Raw genomic sequence first — 20880 nt, 5'->3', positions numbered from 1 at the left:
GACAATAAGTACATATATACAAATCAATTCATCAGCTGTCCAGCCAGCGGCCTCTAAGGCGACAGATATACAAAGCAATTCCCGAGGTGTTCAGGGAGCGGCCTGAACGGCTAGGTTATTACTAAATATATTTTTGTGGCCAAACATCGGCCTATAAATAGATGTCTACACAGTGACAAAAAATTATGTCGCCAGACAGCGGCCCCTAAGGCGACAGATATACAAAGCCATTCCCGAGGTGTTCAGTGAGCGGCTTGAACGGCTAGGTTATTACTAAATATATCTTTCTGGCCAAACATCGGCCTATAAATAGATATCTACACAGTGACAAAAAAGTAGGTCGCCTTACAGCGGCGTATCCTACAAATTGACATTATAAGAAATGGTTTAGACCAAAAAAAAAAAAAAAAACTTTGATGCGATGCTATACCTTAGTAGATTGTGGAAAGTCGACAAGTCAAGCGTAACTGTGTACATTACAGAAAATCTTAACAAGACAACCAAACATGTGGCCAAAGCGTGACCGATACAACAAGTTAACAATGTAAGAAACAGGAGAGGGCCAAACCGTGGCCAATAAATAAACAGTCCACCTCATTGATGAGATGGACAACACGTGTCAAATAAATATTTAAAAAAATTGCTATTCCATCGGTCTGGAACTGGTCGACTATAAATAATTAAAAAGTTTAAATTCATGTGACAGTCGTCCAGCGACGTATAAATAATTTAAAAACACCAATTCATGAGGGGCCCGACCAGCAGAGTATAAGTCATTAAAAAGGTTCAATTCATGTGACGGTCGTCCAGCGAAGTATAAATAATTTAAAAACCCCAATTCATGAGGGGCCCGACCTGCAGAGTATAAGTCATTAAAAATGTGCAAAACATGAGTCGGCCGACCAGCAGCCTCTCAATAAAATATATATACAAATGTACGGATCAGGTGGAGGTCTTCCATTTGTCCCTAATAACATGTTTGGGGCATGATTCATGGTGGATTTAGTCAGTTGTGTCAGGAACTGGTGGTTTGAAATCCAGACTAATCCACGCCTGATTCATTTTCACAAACGTGAGTCTCTCCACACTTTGGGTGGACAGTCGTGCCCTCCGCGGAGTTACAATACCTCCTGCCGCACTAAACACGCGCTCCGATGCCACGCTACTGGCCGGGCATGACAGCCTTTCAAGGGCAAATTCAGCTAGTTGGGGCCAAAGGTCAAGTTTCGTTGCCCAGTAGTCAAGGGGATTGTCTACCTCGGTTGGCAGGGTGCTGTCCAAGTAGGCCCAAGCCTGTTGTTTGAGGTCCTGCTCCAGGTCCACCTGATGCTGCTGCTGCTGCGGCTGGTTAGTAGTTTCCTCACTGCGCTGGTGAAGAAAGCTACTCATCATCGACTGCAGACTGAGGCAGCCGCTGCTGGTGGAGCTGCCACTGCTCCTACCACCCCACCCCTCCCCTGCTGCCATGGCAGCGGAACGCGAGCGCACAGGGCCCACAGTGTCTGAGGATGGACGTTGGCGCAGAAAGGCAGAGACCAACTGACTACATAGGTGGTTTTTATAGTACTTTATTTTGGCCTCCCTCTCAGCAGGTGTGAAAAAGGCCACCATTTTTGAACGATAGCCAGGGTCCAACAAGGTGGACAGCCAAAAGTCATCCCTCTGTCTGATGGTTATTATTCGGCTGTCGCTACGCAAGCAACCGAGCATGCTATGGGCCATTTGTGCCAAGGAATGCGAGGGACTCCCTGCCTCCATCTCCACAGCATACTGCCACGGTGCGTCTGGGTCCTCTGTCTCCTCCTCCTCCTCTACCAGATGCTCCTGCTCCTCCACTCCTGTCCGCTGAGTGGAAAAACCACCCATTTCACTCCATAATTCCTGAGCACCAATGTCCTCCTCTACCTCCTCCTCTTCTTCCTGTCCTGCCCCCACAGGGGTCATGTGGCGTTGAGATCTGTGCGCCATGTCTACCGCACCCTGACCAGCCATTGTTAACAGCATTTGTTCCAGGACGTGCAACAGAGGAATGGCGTCGTTCATCCCATAGTCCTGCCGACTCACGAATAGCGTGGCCTCCTCAAAGGGCCTGAGCAAGCGGCAGGTGTCACGCATGAGCTGCCAATGGCTGACATCTAAGTTACACAGGGGAGTACCTTTATCCGCTTGTAACATCAGGAAATCGGTGATGGCCTTTCGCTGTTCGTAAAGGCGGTCTAACATATGTAGGGTTGAATTCCACCTTGTTGCAACGTCGCAGATCAGGCGATGCTGTGGAATTCCGTTCTGCCACTGCAGCTCAAGGAGGGTGTGCTTTGCGGTGTAGGAATGGCTGAAATGCATGCAAAGTTTACGTGACATTTTAAGGATGTCTTGCAGTGGGATGGTGGATTTTAGGAACCGCTTGACAACCAGACTGAACACGTGAGCCATGCATGGCGCATGGCACAACCTTCCTTGACGCAGAGCAGACACCATGTTCTTTCCATTGTCGGTCAACATGGTTCCGATTTTCAGTTTGCGCGGAGACAGCCATCTGTCGATTTCTCTGTTCATTACACTCAGAAGTTCCTCCCCTGTGTGACTACGTTCGCCAAGGCATACCAGGTGCAGCACAGCGTGACACCGTTGCGCCCTGCACATGTGATATGCCGGTCGGGTAATGGGACTTGGCACGGGGGTGGCGGCTGAGGACACGGCGGAAGAAGAGGTGGTAGAGGCGGACATCTTTGCTGGACCAAGGACGTGCAAACGTGGAGGCAAAAGCGGCGTGACCTGTCCAAGTTGCTGGTGCGGCTGTGCCGGCACCACGTTCACCCAGTGGGCCGTAAATGACATGTACTGTCCCTGACCGTAGTTACAGCTCCACACGTCGGCGCTGCCGTGCACTTTGGCAGAGACCGACATGCTCAAAGACTGGCCCACCATCTCTTCTACATGTGAATGCAGGGCTGGCACTGCCTTTTTGGCGAAGAAATTCCGGCTTGGCACTCTCCACCGCGGCTCGGCACAAGCCATCATTTCTCGGAAAGGTGCTGAGTCCACCACTTGGAAAGGGAGGGACTGCAGCACCAGCAACTTGGACAGGAGGACGTTCAGCTTCTGCACCGTCGGGTGCGTGCTCGCAAACTGTTGTCTCTTGGAAACGGATTCCAAGAAAGACTGCTGACGGAATCCGTGAAGAGGAGTAGCAGGAGAAGGAGCATCTGAACGAGCGGAAGATGCCAACGAGCGACAACTCCCCTCAGCAGAGGTGTTGGAGCCTTGACTGGCTGATAGAGGGCGATTGACGTCGGGTGACGGAGCAACTAACGGAGCGGGTGATGGAGCGGGGGCTGGGGCAGGCAGAACCGCCGTATCTTTATCACGGTTTTCCCAGGCCACCGAATGGCGACGCTGCATATGCTGACGCAACGCTGTAGTCCCAACATTGGCCCCCTGGCCACGCTTGACTTTCTGGCCACATAGTCGACATACGGCTACGTTTACTTCCTCGGGCGTCTTGACGAAAAATTGCCACACCGCCGAGTAGGAAACTTTGCCCCGCTACTCCTCACTGGCTGACTGCTACTTCCTCCGTGCACACCGGCACCACTACTGGCCGTGGTGGTAGGCTGCAGTGGAGCTGGTGCTCTACTCCGTGGCCGTTTGGCTCCACTGACACTGCTGCGACCCTGCTGCCTCCTGGGCAACCCACCGACTGTTTTTTGCTCGCTGGCAAGCTGGCACCCTCTTCTCCTGATGATGCGGAAGCAATAGCCTGATGACGACGAGGCTGCCAAGTGCGATCAGCCTCATCATCATCAATTAGGGTCTCCGCCTCACTATTAACCCCCTCGGCTGCGTGTGGGTCAGGAGACAGACCTGTCTCTAGACCGGCTACCGAGCCACTCTCCTCGCCAGTACTTCTTCGCCTGGCTGCTGAAGAGGCGGATGTCTCCCCCCGTTCCTGACCGCCCTCTGTTAGCTCTTCCTCACTGTACAGTGGGGCTGAGCCCACAGCATGCGATACTTCGCTTGGTGAGGGAACACCAAAGGACAGGGGCAGGTCCAGGACACGTGATTTCAGTGGGCTTGCTCCCGGGCCATGCCAACTAACGGTTGTGTCTGACGTACCCACCGACCGTTGGCTGTAGGTGTCAGAGGTGACCTGGGAAGAGGAAGACGACCGAGTCAACCAATCGATGACAGCAGGGTTGTCGGTGGAGACACGACCGCTGGATGACACCGGGAGCACTGGCCTCTGGCTGCGACTAGTGCTGCCTCGACCCCTTCCTCTGCTGCCACGTCTGCTCGCTCCTGAAACATTGCCTCCTCTGCCACTCCTCTGCGTGTTGTCTGACATACTCTTTAATTCAATAAGCACCCCAAAAATAAAACCGGATTTAACTCTTTGAACGTACAATAGTGGTTGTGAAGCAGAAAGTCAGTTTATTGTACACAATCGGTCAATTGCAGCTTGCCGTTGGCTGTAAACTGTACATTTATGTCACTGGAATGCACTAATCACCCAAAAAATATTACCGCCAGCCGGCGTGTAAATGGATTTAACTCTTTGAACGTACAATAGTGGTTGTGAAGCAGAAAGTCAGTTTATTTTGCACAATCGGCAAACTGCAGCACCAACTGTGCACGACAGCCACCAAAAAAAAAAAGGGTGTATGTCACTTTAAATTTTCGATTCTTTGATAGCTGTGGCCCTAACTAACGATTCTGTGTCCCTGAGTAACGATTCTGTGTCCCTGAGTAACGATTCTGTGTCCCTGAGTAACGATTCTGTGTCCCTGAGTAACGATTCTGTGGCCCTAAAGTCTCTGTGGCCCTAACTCTGTCCCTTAATACAGACAGGTCTGTCTCTTGAATGACCGGAGGCTAATGGAGAATTCTAAGATGGCCGCGATTTATAGTGCTGGCTGGCTGCTGATTGGCTAATGCGATCACATGTCATGAATGCATTATGGGTCAGCGCGCCTTGTCTGCGCACCTTCCCAGAGATCCCCGCCCCATCTTCTCTGTCCATTTTCTCCGTGGCCACACATGTCGCCGCCATTTTTGGGAAAATTCGATTCGTGCATCCGAAGTTTGCTAATCTTCGGATTCGTCGCGAATAGAATTTTTCCAAATCTTCGGAACGATTTCCACTTCGTCATGTTCGATTCGCTCATCTCTAATACAGATCTTCTGTGAAAAACAGCTAGAAAAAAATCAAGGGGAGGAGTTAAATTTGCTATTTCCACCTGAATTCCGGGTTGGGCAGTGAATGGGTGAAGTATGGGTGCTGCAGAATTTGTGGGCTGCCAATCGAAATTTGCAAGCACATCTAGAAGGCTACTAGGGGCTCTACGGGCCTGTGTGCAAATTTTTGGTGGTTGCGGGACAATACTTGTGCTTGCCACCGCACCAGCTTGTACTGCACTTATGGGACTCGCCACGGCGCCAAGTCATACTGCAGTGCTGGTATTATTATTATTATTATACAGGATTTATATAGCGCCAACAGTTTGCTCAGCACTTTACACTATAACAGGAGACAATACAGCAACAATACAGTTCAATACAAGAGGGTTAGGAGGGCCTGATCCTGGGAGCTTACAATATAAGAGGTATGTGAAAGACCAGGATGTACTAGACCACTAATGCTCACCAGTTCGCCAAAAGGTAGTAGTACTGGCACTCTGCTGCATATGAGAGTCATCAAAATTTACCAGCAAGTGCTAACAGAGATCAGGCCTTATTCTGCGAACACTTCGGTTATGTGTGCAATGTATCAAGTGACAGTGACCTTCTGGCACTGCACTTGCTGTGGGAGAAGGGGGGGGGGGGTAAGCGTAGGGGCTAAACGCAGGTGCTGGCAGGTGCCGGGGCTGATCCCGCTAATGCTGCATTTTTGGGGACGCTATACTAATGTGAATGCTGGTATAGTGCTGATCTGATCAAAGATATTGATCCATTCAGACACTATACTATCAATGGAGGTTTATTGTGTATGAGCATCTTCCTGGCAATCAAGTGTTTAAATGTGATTACTGGTGTACTGACGGCAATCTGTCCTACGGACACAGCTGATCACGTGATGTGGTAAAAGGCCAATCACAGCGGCCTTTTACCACCTGATCAGCGGTGTCCAATGACACCCTGATCAGAGGGAAATGCAAGTGCCGGTTCTCGGCTGCACTTTCCTCACGCTGTCAGATCGTGAGGAAAGTGCTGCCGAGAACCGGCAGTTGTCAGAGTGGGGATCAGCACCGATCATCAGGGCACTGATGATCAGTGCCCAGATGATCGGTGCCCAGCAGTGCCACCCGCAAGCTCCGCCCACCTGTGCCCAGCAGTGCGCCCACTAGCTCCGCCCACCTGTGCCCAGCAGTGCACCCACCTGTGCCCAGCAGTGCACCCACCTGTGCCCAGAAGTGCCACCTACCTGTGCCCAGCAGTGCACCCACCTGTGCCACTCTGCAGTGTCACCCACCTGTGCCCAGAAGTGCCACCCACCTGTGCCCAGCAGTGCCACCGACCTGTGCCCACCCACCTGTGCCCACCAGTGCCACTCACCTGTGCCCACCCACCAGTGCCACCCACCAGTGCTGCCAGTCAGTGCCACCAGTCAGTGCCCAGGGGTTGTGCCAGTCAGTGCCGCCAGTCAGTGCCCAGCAGTGATGCCAGTCAGTGCTGTCTATCAGTACCCATCATCAGTGTCACCTATCAGTGCCGCCTATCAGTGCTGCATATTAGTGCCGCCTATCCGTGCCACCTCATTAGTACTGCCTATCAGTGCATTTTAGTGATGCCTATCAGTGCCCATCAGTGCCGCCTATCAGTGCCCATCAGTGCTGCCTCATCAACGCACATCAGTGAAGGAGAAAAATTACCTGTTTGAAAAATTTTATAATAGAAACAAAGAAACTTTTTTTTTTTCAAATTTTTTGCAATTTTTGTATTTATAGCGCAAAAAGTAAAGCGCCCAGTGGCGATTAAATACCACCAAAAGAAAGCTCTATTTGTGAGAAAAAAATGATCAAAATTTCATATGGGTACAATGTTGCATGACCGCGCAATTGTCAATCAAAGTGCGGCAGTGCTGAAAGCTGAAAATTGGCCTGGTAAGGAAGGGGGTATAAGTGCCTGGTAGGCAAGTGGTTAACTAACAATTGCGCGGTCATGCAACACTGCACTAAAATTAAATTTACATCCTTTTTTCCCCACAAATTCGGCTTTCTTTTGGTGGTATTTGATCGCCACAAATTCGGCTTTCTTTTGGTGGTATTTGATCGCCTGTGCATTTTTTATTTAAAAATAAAAGGCCGATAATTTTGAGAGAACAATATTTTGGACTTTTTGCTATAAAGCATGCCCATTAAAAAAATGTAAAAATCAAATTTCATCATACATTTTAGCCAAAATGTATTTTGTAACATATCTTTGCTAAAAAAAATTCCAATTCGTGTAAATTAATTGGTTTACGTTAAAGTTATAGCGTTTACAAATGGTGGTATAGATATTGGATTTTTTCTTTTATACTAATAATAGCGGCGATCAGCGACTTATGGCAGCAATCAGTGACTTATGGTGGGACTGCAGGAATTTCTGACACTGGGGGGGAACTGACTTGGGGTCAATGGCATCCCCAGTGACACCAATACAGTGATCAGTGGAAAAAAAAAAAACACTGACACTGTACTAATGGGACTGGGGAGGAGGGGGTTAACATTTGGAGACAATCAAAGGGTTAACTGTGTGGGGGGAGTGTTTTACTAGGGCCGGGGGTGTGTACCTCTTTGTTACACACTTTTCTGGAAGGCTGAGCTCAGCGATCCTGGAACAGTGTGCTGAAAGCTTACAGGGAGGAGAGCTCCATTGAAAACAATGCAGCCTTCCTCCCCGTCAGTGTTTGCTGGCAATCGCCAGGCTCCGGCGGGTAATCACCGTCCTGGGACCCAGTGATTGACAGCCGCGATCAATGCCGCGGGTAGGGCGGTCGCGCACCTCTCGCGTGCTCTCTTCCCCGGAATGCAATATCACGTTTATATACGTGATCCTGCGCACATGGACCGCCTTGTAGCAGTATATGTACTGCGAGCGGTCCCCTAGTGGTTAATGTGCATTTGTGGTTTGAAGTCCAACATTAAATGTTTACATTGGGTGGGTGATACTTGGTCTTGCGCCAAATGAGATTGAGTCACTGATCAGTGTAGAGATATGTAGGAGTGGTGGAAGAATTGATTGACATTTCACATGCATCGTGGCCTTTTATGTTCTCCAGGATAGTGATAGAGAATTTAATAGGTTGTCAGTCTTTAGCTGTGGGATTTGTTGAGTCTGGTTTGATTAAAGAAGCAATCCAGGGATTGATAATAGAACAAAAAGCAGTCTCCAACATGTGTAATTTTATTTTTTCTTCTGAATTGGGGACGTTAGGGAGGGTGTCCAGAAAATGGTCCCAGTCTTGAGATTTAATTTAATAGTAGAGATAAAATAATATAGGATCTCCCAATTTAAAAGGATGTTATTGTATATAAGCATACCATAGCTTGAGCTAGTGTATATTATGCAGTACTTTCCTTTTTCAAGGATGTTTTGTATTTGAGCAAAAAAATACTGTAAAGGACTATTTTTCTCCAAATTTACATTAGTGTTAAGTTTGTATTCACTTAGAAATGTGTTTTTGAGAGCATTGGTCATTGGTATTTTTTTTGTTTTTGTTTTTTTTGCAAATTGACATTTAAATTGATTATTACCCTACAAAACTACGACAGAATTAATAAGTGAAAATGAGGACTACTGCTTAAAGTCTGTTTTAGAATTGTGACTGCAAAGTCACAGCAGCTGTTTCTCAAATGCCCTGCCTAATGAATCATGCTTAAATTAATTTATAATAGGATATTACAGAAGCATACTATAGATGAATCACATTTTTGCGTCTGTCTGAAAGTGGTCTTTCCTTGGTTTGCAAGATACTGGTATTTAAAAAGTTAATTTCAGGTTAAAAACGGCTGAACCTAAATACATTTCTATATATTGGCATATTGTAGTTTTGGAAAATGAAACTTATTTCAATCATCCAACAGTGAATAAAATTACTAGTTTAAATGATGGTGTTTGCTACTGTTGTGGGATGGAGAGAACTGGATCTAGCTGTAAAAGAAAAAAAGGGACTGGGCTAGATGCAGAAAGAAATGAGGATAAGTACATTAGAACAGGCCTTGAAATTCCACTCGCCTGCTCGCCAATGGCGAGTGGAAATTATGGTGGAGGCAAGTGTGTCCCCCAGGGCCGTCTTGCTGAGCAGGCTCGGAGCTCAGGCTGGATCTGTCATTGGCACTGGGAGCCGTCAGACTGCTCAATAGCTGAGCGCAGTGGAAGCAAAGGAAGGAGTGTGTGCTGTGCTCTCTGCCTCCATCTAGAGTGCAGCACCCGGCTCTGTGAGTGAACAACAAAGTACTGAAACTTTTTATAGGGTGTGTGTGTGTCTCTACCTAATTTCAGCTCACTCTGGTCACATGATCCTCTATGTGAGCCAGTGGTGGCTTCAGGGGAGAGGAGAGATCACTTAACAGCATGCGCGTGTGTCTGTGTACGTGTGTGTACGTGTGTGTGTGCGTGTCTGTGTATGAATGTACATGTGTCTGTACATGTGTGTATCTGTACATGTGTCTGCATGTATATACATGTATGTGTGTGTACATGTGTTTGTGTGTGTGTATGTACGTGTGTGTGTTTTTATGTACGTACATGTGTCTGTGTGTACATGTGTCTGTGTGTATGTACATGTGTGTATCTGTACATGTCTGCATGTATGTACATGTATGTGTGTGTGTACGTGTCTGTGTGTGTATGTACATGTGTGTGGATGTACGTACATGTGTCTGTGTATGTATGTACATGTGTCTGTGTATGTATGTACATGTGTCTGTGCGTGTGTATTTTTGTGCATGTACATGTATCTGTGTGTATGCGTGTCTGTACGTGCCTGTGTGTGTATACATGTGTCTGTATGTGTGTGTGTACATGTGTCTCTGTGCACGTGTGTTCATGTTTCTGTGTGTGTATGTACATGTCTGTGTGTGTGTGTACAGGTGTCTCTGTTTGTGTGTGTTTGTTGGTGGCGAGTAGCTCTTAAGGCCTGGCTAGTAGCTCAGGACTTGAAATTTTAAGCCCTGCATTAGAATATCTACTTTTAGAAATGGACAGCTTTCAGGACCTTCCTTTTTGTTATTTTTATTTTAAATGAACACCAAATACCAACATTATCTGCAAATGAAAATATTAAACTGTTAAACTCCCCTCCTGGAGTCAAAGAATAAGTTGAATCTGAATCTGGCAAATAAGTTAAAATTGACAAAGAAACATAGGCTTTTGACAGTGGATAAATAAAAATCATTATTATGGGCTTTGGAGTCTGCTTTTTAAGTGAAATTATCAGGGAGGAGAATGTGAGATGTAGAATAAAAGGATGGTGGATGAGTGCCTTCATAGTATGCTATCTAGGACATTGAAGCAAATAGCATATTGTGTGGCCAGTTCTTGATTAGTATTAATGTAATCATGCAGCTGGACAATAATTCAAGCATATTTTTAACTCCAGCCAGACCTACTTTGATGAACAAACAGGAAGCTAAAGTACATGTCTTTGATGGAGGTTAGAGAGAGCCCTTCAAGCAAGTCCTAACTCTGGAAAGATGTGCAGATGGGAGTAGGTTGAAATGCCTCTTGAATATCTGCAAAAAGCTGCAGTGTTAGGTCTGCAAAATGTTAAAAACAAGATTCTTGGATTAATGTACATTTTTGTGAATAGAAAAGTTACAATATATTAAAAAAGTTGTAACTGTCAATGTCTGCACCATCATTTGATCCAATGTAATGTAATTTTGGTGAATAAGTTTCAATTTATATTTAAAAAAGGATTTTCCACATCCACCTTTCCATACCAGAAATCTGTCTTTGAACAGCTTTGCCAACAGCGTCCTGGATGCTTAATGAGCAGATGTCGAGTATCCGTAATGACTCCCAACGCCAATTTTTGAAAATCTGGGAGCCATGGTTGCAATATGCTTTTCCCACACTCTCTCCGGCTAGTCTGGGTCTAGGTTGTTGTTCGGTATTGGCGCTCCTGGTTCCCTGCTGTTGGTCTTGTCTTCCTTACCTTTTCTTACTCTTCTTTCCTTTTTGTCTTTGTATGATTTTTGCGAGGCGGTAGAGACCTGTGTCTGGTTTGCTTCATTGTTGGAGTTATAACACTGTGGGTTTTTTTTATATATGAATTTTCTATGCCATTGATAGCCCCTGCATGGGCGTACCTCCTCCATTGCTGGTGTTGTAACATTATTCCTTTTATACCTTATGTGCCATTGATAGCCCCTGTGTGGGCGAGCCTTTTGCTTCAGTCCTTCTTTGTTTAAAACGTTTAAAATTAATAAAAACCATTGAAATATAAAAAAGGATTTTCAACAGGTTTTGAAACTTTTGAACCCTACTGTATTTAAAGGCCAACTCATGAACATACTGTAAGTGAATGTGACAAGGGTTGGGACAATCTAACACTGCCAGGGGTGCTTTAGCAGCAGCTAAATTTACACCATGTCATTAAGAGTTGACCATATTTATACTATTAGGGACCATGCATACTGTCACTGTTTATTTATTTTTAGCCAGTGTGCATGGACTCTTAACTGTAAACTGATACATGGTTGTGTGCCTTATCTTTCAAAGGGGGGAGCCTATCTCAGGTTTATAACTGGTTAACCAGTGACATTCATATTAACTGAAAGTAATCCATTTTATGTGTAATTTTTTTTTTCACTTCTAGTTTTTCCAAATGGTAAATTGTTACCAATGGCAAATGGAAGGGGTTAACAAAATGTATTTCTTATTATACAACCTATACATATTCATATTTTTTGTGTTTTTTTCTCTTTTCTTAATTCAGTGAACTATTATTCTTGAAATATGTTAATTTAGAATACAGTCAGGAACAGAAGTATTTGAACACCCTGCGATTTTGTAAGTTCTCCCACTTAGAAATCATGGAGGGGTCTGAAATTCACATTGTAGGTGCATTCCCACTCTGAGAGACAGAATTTAAAAAAAAATTCAGGAAATCACATTGTATGATTTTTAAAGAATGTATTTGTCTTGCACTACTGAACATAAGTATTTCAACACCTAAGAAACAGCAAGAATTCTGACTCTCAAAGACCTGTTACTGTGCCTTTAAAAGGTCCACCTCTACTCTACTCATTAATCTAACTTAGTAGCACCTGTCTGAGCTCTTTAAAGACACCTGTCCACCCCACAGTCAGTCAGACGCCAACTACTACCATGGGCAAGAGCAAAGAGCTGTCAAAAAACACCATAGACAAAATTGTGGACCTCCACAAGGCTGGAAAGGGCTACGGGGCAATTGCCAAGCAGCTTGGTGAAAATAGATCAACTGTTGGAGCAATTGTTAGAAAATGGAAGAGGCTAAAGACTACTGTCAGTCTCCCTCGGACTGGGCTCCATGCAAGATCTCACCTCGTGGGGTATCACTGATGATAAGAAAGGTGAAGAATCAGCCCAGAACTACAAGGGAGGAGCTGGTCAATGACATGAAGAGAGCTGGGACCACAGTTTCAAAGGTCACTGTCGGTAGAACACTACGCCGTCATGGTTTCAAATCATGCATTGCACGGAAGGTTCCCCTGCTGAAGTCATCACATGTCCAGGCCCATCTGAAGTTTGCCATTGACCATCTGGATGATCCAGAGGAGGCATGGGAGAAAGTCATGTGGTCAGATGAGACCAAAGTAGAACATTCTGGTCCTAAACTTCACTCGTCGTGTTTGGAGGAAAAAGAAGGATGAGTTGCATCCCAAGAATCCCTACTGTGATGCATGGGGGTGGTAACATCATGCTTTGGGGGTGCTTTTCTGCAAAGGGGACAGGGCGACTGCACTGTATTAAGGAGAGGATGAATGGGGCCATTTATTGTGAGATTTTGAGCGACAACCTTCTTCCCTCAGTCAGAGCATTGAAAATGGGTCGTGGCTGGGTCTTCCAACATGACAATGACCCGAAGCACACAGCCAGGATAACCAAGGAGTGGCTCCGTAAGAAGCATATCAAGGTTCTGGAGTGGCCTGGCCAGTCTCCAGACCTAAATCCAATAGAACATCTTTGGAGGGAGCTGAAACTCCGCGTTGCTCAGCGACAGCCCCGAAATCTGACAGATCTAGAGATCTGTGTGGAGGAGTGGGCCAAAATCCCTGTTGCAGTGTGTTCAAACCTGGTCAAGAACTACAGGAAACGTTTGACCTCTGTAATTGCAAACAAAGGCTTCTGTACCAAATATTAACACTGATTTTCTCAGGTGTTCAAATACTTATGTTCAGCAGTGCAAGACAAATAAATTCTTTAAAAATCATACGATGTTATTTCCTGTTTTTTTTTTTTTTTAATTCTGTCTCTCAGAGTAGGAATGCACCTACAATGTGAATTTCAGAGCCCTCCATGATTTCTAAGTGGAAGAACTTGCAAAATCGCAGGGTGTTCAAATACTTCTGTTCCTCACTGTATGTAGTATGCTGCTTCACACACAGTCCACTTGCTATGGCCATATACACTCAAACAAGACTTTGAGAGTGTAAGCATGAACAAACGCCAACCCAATTTTATCAGTAAAAATTTAGCACTTTTGAGATTGAGCAACTTTGTTGGCAGCAAGAACCTTCAGACGTATTGTGTTATCACCAAACCTTTGTATGACAGCAGTGATGTAAACAATTCTGCCAGTACTTCTCTTGAATTTTGCTTCATAGCAAAACTCCAGACAAAACAAATACAAAAGCCCATTTAAAAAAAAAAAAAAAAGCTTTAGCTGCACCATTCATCTTTAATCCAAGGCTGTCTTCTACAGTGCTTCTCCATCTCCAGATTTCCTAAAGTCGATGTTCATTATTCAACCTGACTTATCATTCCAGGTTGTCCTAGACCTGCCCCAGCCAGAGACTAAACAGTGAAAAAAGAAACCGCACACTTTTTTTCCTCCTATCAGCATGCTCTTTATCAGCATGTGAACCGATAAGCTCCTTGTACTGCTTCATCTCTCACTCGCCAACCTTTCTGTACAGGGATTGCAAGAGGCTGATACCAGGTTTAATTCAGGTACTTAAACTACGTGTAACTAACAGAATATTTTATTGAGGCACAATTTTATGTCTAGTTTGTTTCAGAATGCCAGCTATGATAAATTAAACATTCTGGAAATTTTAGAATGACTTATCTGTTGAAAATGCCATGTCAGTGAAAAATGTGCTGCTCAGTGTTTTCCTATAAGTATACCATTAAACACCTTGTGCAGTTTAAGTGTGAGTGTATGCTACTTTTGGGTGCACTCACACTGAGGATGGTTAAACTGACCTGCGCCCAAGTTAGATTCTTCCCCATTCCCACTCCCCCAATTGTCTGCACTCACTGACTGAAAAAATGCATGTTCCTGGGCACACTCTCCTGCTAACAAGACCAGTGATCTGTGTTTTGGTACACAGTTCTCTATGGAGAGAATTGTGCTTCAGCATGGTTTACAGTCACAATGAAGCTAACCTTACCAAACTGTGCCCAGGATCCCCTCAGCCAGGTGGTCCCAGGCAAGGTACACTGCAATCTTGGGTGCAGTTTGGAGCACTCACACTACACATGAAAACCAGACCAAGTGGCTGAACCATGCCTATTCACAATGATGGTGTGAGAGTACCCTTAATTTATTAGCACACCAAGACTAATAAATGTACACTTATTAGAAAATTCTGTTGTGTTATAATTGATGTGTACACTTGGGTATAATAAAAGAAAACAAGGACATGGGACATATTTAAATGTAAATATTTAGATGTCAGTGGGTGGGGATTTTTTTTTCTTTTTGAATGAGCAAGTAGGATTTAGGTTAGCAGGATTTTCATGAGAATCTGAGGTGGATCATAGAATTTACTATTCAAATTTTTGGCTAAAGCTCAATTCTGTTAACCTATTCTGTTAACCTAGGGGTACGTTCAGATGACAAATGGACTTTAACATTGTGGCATTACGACTATTCAGTATGGAAAGAGGAAAAAAATTTAGCATATCACACTTGATAAAATGCAATCTAAATATACATAACAATGAGTAGGATTGTTCAAGACAAAGTTTATGAATCAAATATTTCCAATATAAGAAAGTGAAACACAAAGATGCAGTTTTTCTACATATGGTCACTACAAAATTTCTGCTATTAAAACATTGGGTCTATCTGATTGGACATTATAATCTCTGCTGAAGTTGAGATGCTCTCTGAAACATTTTATGCAGTGGTTCTCTTAAGTCAGGCATGTCCAAAGTCCGGCCCGCGGTCCATTTACAGCCCGGGGGTCGGTTTAATACGGTCCTCCAACAGCCCTCCCTTCTCTGTGTAATGTGGCCCTCCCACGGCCCTCCCTTCTATGGCAGACAGTCTTCTGCATGAGAGCAGAGGGCAGTGCGCATGCCTGACTGCGGCGCGTTCTCCCTGGTCTGTGTAAATGCGGCTGTCGCACGGCCCTCCCTTCTGTGGCAGACAGTCTTCTGCTTGAGAGCAGTGCACATGCGTGACTGTGCCGCGCTGGGAGCGACAGAGGGCGGCGACGTCAGGGCCGGGCTTCCAGCGTGAAGTGTGTTTCTCTTCCCCTCCCGGCTGCCGAGCAGAGACTTCAGCTCCAGCTACCTTTTTCACCCTTCACATTAGTGCAGGTAAGTTTTTTTAAAATTTATTTTCAATACATTGTGAAAACTCAGCTGTCAGTTGATCTTAATGTTATGAAATGAAAAGTATGTCGTTTGCACTTAACTTGGCATAAAATAATTTATTTGCATTTAATTGTAATGGTTCAAAGAATGTTCGGAAAAATGTTCGGCCCTCCACCATGTTCACTTCATCCAATCTGGCCCTTTTTGAAAAAAGTTTGGACACCCCTGTCTTAAGTGATCAAGGGTTTGTTAAAACAACTCCACTATAATTTCACTCCTACTGGGTGCGCAGTCCATGTTTTTGAGCATTCATGGAAGTAAAAGAATAGATCTGTACTCTGGACTCCTTCAACCCTAAACCCGCTTTTTCTTTTCTCTGTTGGAAAAATGTGAACCATGCTTTATAAGGCTTATGGCTCTATTCACACTAGTGTGACTTAAAAATCACGCAATTTTCATTGTGCCTTTACAGTGCGACTTGATGCAACTTTAATACGATTTTTAATGCCACTTTGGATGAGTCAGACTTTGGCTGTGACCAAGGATAATTGTTTCTGCTGTACAAAGATGCACACAAGTGGAATGTACAACATTCAGGTGTTACTTTCTTGTGACTTTGGAGGGTTTACATTGAAGTCTATGGCCCTCAAGTCACATGAAAGTCAGACCAAAGTAGTGCAGAAACTACTTTGGAGTTGCTGAGACTTGAAGTTCCACAGATAAGAATGGTAACCATTGGGAAACATGGAGGGTGTCTTGTCATGTGACTTTGGACCCCAAAGTTGCATAACAAGTCGCATAAGTGTGAATGGAGCCTTACAGACCTCACAGTTGGTCTAGAGAAAGGCGTCGCTGGACCAACTGTGAGGTCTGTATATGCAGATTTTCAGTTTAACTTATAATTTTTCTATTTGACTGAACTCCATAGACTTGTCTTTTTTTCAACATAACTGTGTTGCTAGAATACGGAATTAATATTTCTGCCATTTCAATTTATATAACTTGTGCGTTTTTTTAATGCTATATTGCTATAATGTCAGATGTAATGTGAAGCTGTCTGCAAACAAATTTGCAATCACTGCATTTTGCTTCTCCGTGTCTATATTGCCATATTGTGTTTCTCCCCTATAAAAAAGCTCAGGCATGAAAACCCTCACATCAGAAACTTAAAAGCAATACCAAAGGTTCATTTTTTTCCCCCATAAACTAACAAACATGTCTATACTTACCTGCTGTGTGCAGTGGTTTTGCACAGAGCAGCCTGGATCCTCTTCTCAGGGCCCCAGCAGGCTCTCCTGGCTCCTCCTTTCTGTCGGGTGCTCCCATAGCAAGCAGCTGTTCATTCACACACGGAGCCTGGGCTCTGCCCCCCTTTCTCCTCATTGGTTGACTAGCTGTGATTGACAGCAGCGGGAGTCAATGGCTCCCACGTGCTGTCTCAGCCAATGAGGAAGCAAAGACCCAGGACAACCAAGGCTTTCATTATTATCATACAGGATTTATATAGCGCCAACAGTTTGCGCAGTGCTTTACAAAATGAAGTTAGACATTACAGTTACAATACAGTTTGGTACAAGAGGAAACAGAGGGCCCTGCTCATTAGAGCTTACAATCTAGGAGGAAGGCTTGAGTGGTACAAAAGGTAATAGCTGTGAGGGGATGAGCTGATGGAGGAAATAAATGGCAGTTTACTAGGTAGAAGCAGGATAGGCTTCTTTAAAGAGAAAGGTTTTCAGGGATCGTCTAAAGGTGGATAGGTTAGGAGACAGCCGGAGAGATTAGAGTAGGGAGTTCCATAGGATGGGAGAAGCTTGGGAGAAATCCTGGAGGCGAGCATGAGAGGAGGTGACACAGGTACTAGAGAGCAGAAGGTCTTGGGAGGATCAAAGAGAGCAGTTTGGTTGATATTTTGAGATCAGGTTGGTGATGTAGCTGGAGGCAGAGTTGTGGATGGCTTTGTAAGTTGTTAGTATTTTGAATTTTATTTGTTGGGCGAGTGGAAGCCAAAGGAGGGATTGGCAGAGAGGGGTAGCAGACACTGAACGGTTGGTAAGGTGGATGAGCCTGGCAGCAGTATTCATGATGGACTGAAGGGGGGATAACCTATGTAAAGGTAAGCCAATGAGGAGGGAGTTGCAGTAGTCGAGGCAAGGGATGACCAGGGAGTGAATTAGGAGCTTTGTGGTATCATTGGTTAAAAAGGGGCATATTCATGCACATCGCTGGATCTCAATGCGGCTCAGGTAAGTATTGAGGGGACTTGGAGCACTGATGTACACAGAAGGTTTTTTATCTTATTGCATAGAATGCATGAAGGTAAAAAACCTTGAGCCTTTACAACCACATAGCGAACTTCACCTCTGGGGAAAAAATAAATGCCAATTTTTGCAGGAAAAAAAAGTGCATTTATTCCCCTGCAAAGCATTTCACCTGTGATTACTAGATTATGGATGCAATGTCAGGCTCCTGCAGACAAGTCATACAGCTTTCTGCTTGTACCTCTGTATGGGCTGTTATTGTGAGGCTATATTCACACCTAAGCGTCACATTTTCAAGCATTTTTTTTTCCAAGTGTTTTTTTTCCAAGAGCTGTGAGTGTTTTTGGAGCAGAATTGCATGTTTTTGCTGCTTTTGTCAAACGTTTTTTGCAACTAGGTGTTTTTTATGTTGTCAATGGAAAGCTAACAAAGGGCAGAGAGCTGCTGTTTGAGCTGAAACTGTGAATAATGCTCAGACACTCATTTCTTGCTTTTCAGGAGTTTCCTTTTATGTCTATGGGGACAAAAACGCTCAATGCTGCCTGAAAAGTAGTTCCTGTACTGTTTTGAGACAGGCATTTTGTTACAAGCGACAGAACGCTCAGATGTAAACAAGGGCTATTGAAAACAATAGGGTTCAATAGCCCTTTTTTGCTTGTTGAGCGTTTTTGAGCTTTGAGCTACAAGATACAAAATGCACAAATGTGAACCGGCCTGAAAGCTGCAGGGCTTGTGAATGAACTACAAAGGCATTCATCAGGCTCCTTGCAGTTCATTGAGAGCTACAAGCCATCTGCTGTGATGGCAGATGTTGTTCGAGGGCGTTTTTGTGCAAATTTACTTTATTTTTTACCTTTTCGCCAGCTTTAAGTATGTTGGTGTTTATATTGCTGTTTGCTGCTGATCATTCTTTATAGGTCTTCCTCCTTATATAGCATTTTAAATCCTTAATAATTCATTTTAACATGGTTGCTAGTTACTGGTATATTATGTGCTTAAAGTATTACTAAACCCACAACAGTAAAATCAGTCTGTGTATGCAGTAAAGCTTGTTTGTTATAGTAACTGTGGAACCGAAAGGGTTAAACCTCTGCATTGTGTCAAAGGGCAGTTTGATCCTGATTTCTCTGATCCTCCCCTTCTTCCAATGTCCCCCTCTTATCTCCTGATAATACATATTGTGTGGATTCACTCTGCACATGATCAGTTTGTAGTGTATTGCTAGAGAGGTGTTTTTTTGGGGGAGGGGGGTAAGTACATGTGATTAGCACAGGGCCAATCAGTATTGCCCAGACAGTTGTCAAAGGTTCTGCATCCTCCTAGAGAAAGATGAAAACTCCTACAATCTTTAACATGTGCTCTGTTGGACACTGATAGAAGTCACAAGACTGCTCTAACTGCTGATGCGAAAAGGTATTTAGCAGTTTATATTTACTAAAATAATTGCACTTTCATGTTCTGTGTACTGTGGGAGACCAGATATAGTGAATGCAGGGTCCTGGGTTTAGTAACGCTTTAATATGATTTGTTACATTCATCAGTATAAAAGCCATGCTGCAAACTTATAATTGCTTTGTTTTCTTCCTCTTTACAGTAACAGAGTTGGTGGGATCAAAACAAAGACGTGTTGTTGGCATTGTCGTTCAGATGTTTTTCACATTGGGAGTCATGATCATTCCTGGTATTGCTTATTTGATTCCTACATGGCAAGGCATCCAGTTGGCTATTTCTTTGCCAAATTTCCTCTTTCTTCTTTATTACTGGTAATTATCATTACTGATTTATTACGTGGCTGTTCGTATTTGCCTGTTTTTTAGTTGATGTACTTATGATTACTGATGATTGACAGCTCCTGCCTGCTGATCTTAAAGTAGAACTAAAAGCAAAACCTTTTTAGTTTTGAGAGGAGATGGACTAGAACACCTGTCCTGCTTTTTTGCTGTCTGTGCCCGTTGGGGAGATTCACGCCTTCTGTTTACCACTATCATTGAAAGAAACAGGGCAAAGTAAAATATCAAATTTTGGGTTGACACCAGTACAGGAATAGAGGAGAACTCTTCCAATGGGGACGCTAGTTCTAGTGACACCCTGGGATTCCCTCACTTTGGAGGGGGTTTAGGCTACGGGACAGGAAGTTTAGGGAAGTCTCCCCAATGGGTCACAGATTACAAAAAACTGAGGGGGGTTAAAACCTTCTCTTACACAAAAAATTGCCTTTAGTTCTACTTTGATGACCTGCTAAATGTTTCACTCTCTTTTAGGGTATACTTATTACAAAAAGTTTGCAATCTAAAACATTTAAAGAGTAGATCTTCAGATGTTTAGTGACATTAAATCCCGAAACAAATGTATTAACCATTTGCCTACCAGCCGCAGTGTATATACTGCGGCAGGGCGGCACCGCTGTGCTAGAGCACGTAATAAAATGGCGTCTAGCAAAACAGGTAGGGGGCGCGCGCGCGCCCTACCTGCGCCACCGATCGCGGCAGCGTTTGTCCAGCAGCAGGTCTCTACCCGCCGACTCACGGCGATTAGCATCACTCACTGACCGAGAGCACGGCTGCAGTGTTTACACTGCACCTCTGCTCCCTGTCAGCTCCTAACACACTGTCACTGTCACGGAAAGCAGAGATTAGCTTTCCGGGACAGTGTGTTCCCGTGAAGTACACACCCCCGGCCCACTAGTAAAACACTCCCCTCACACAGTTAACCCTTTCATTGAATAAAAAAGTTAACCCCTTTCTCCCCAGTGCCATTAGTACAGTGTCAGTGCTTTTTTTTCACTCATCACTGTATTGGTGTCACTGGGGATGTCAGTGACCCCAAGACAGTTCCCCCCCAGTGTCAAAATGTCCGCAGTCCCGCCATAAGTCGCTAATCACTGTCA

General features: G+C 44.5%; 1 protein-coding gene across 1 annotated transcript in view; it reads left to right on the top strand.

Annotated features, from left to right (window-relative positions):
• SLC22A3 (solute carrier family 22 member 3) overlaps positions 1-20880 on the top strand; it is a 294105-nt gene that overhangs the window by 226324 nt on the left and 46901 nt on the right. Inside the window, exon 4 of the mRNA XM_089668612.1 lies at positions 19588-19756. Coding sequence (XP_089524738.1) covers positions 19588-19756 — 169 coding nt within the window. The remainder of the gene's footprint in view (positions 1-19587; positions 19757-20880) is intronic.

The sequence above is a fragment of the Staurois parvus genome, unplaced genomic scaffold (assembly GCF_062004578.1).
Source record: "Staurois parvus isolate SC_StPar_1 unplaced genomic scaffold, SC_StPar_1.0 ptg000059l, whole genome shotgun sequence".
Taxonomy (NCBI): domain Eukaryota; kingdom Metazoa; phylum Chordata; class Amphibia; order Anura; family Ranidae; genus Staurois; species Staurois parvus.
This window is presented reverse-complemented; position numbering and strand designations above follow the sequence as displayed.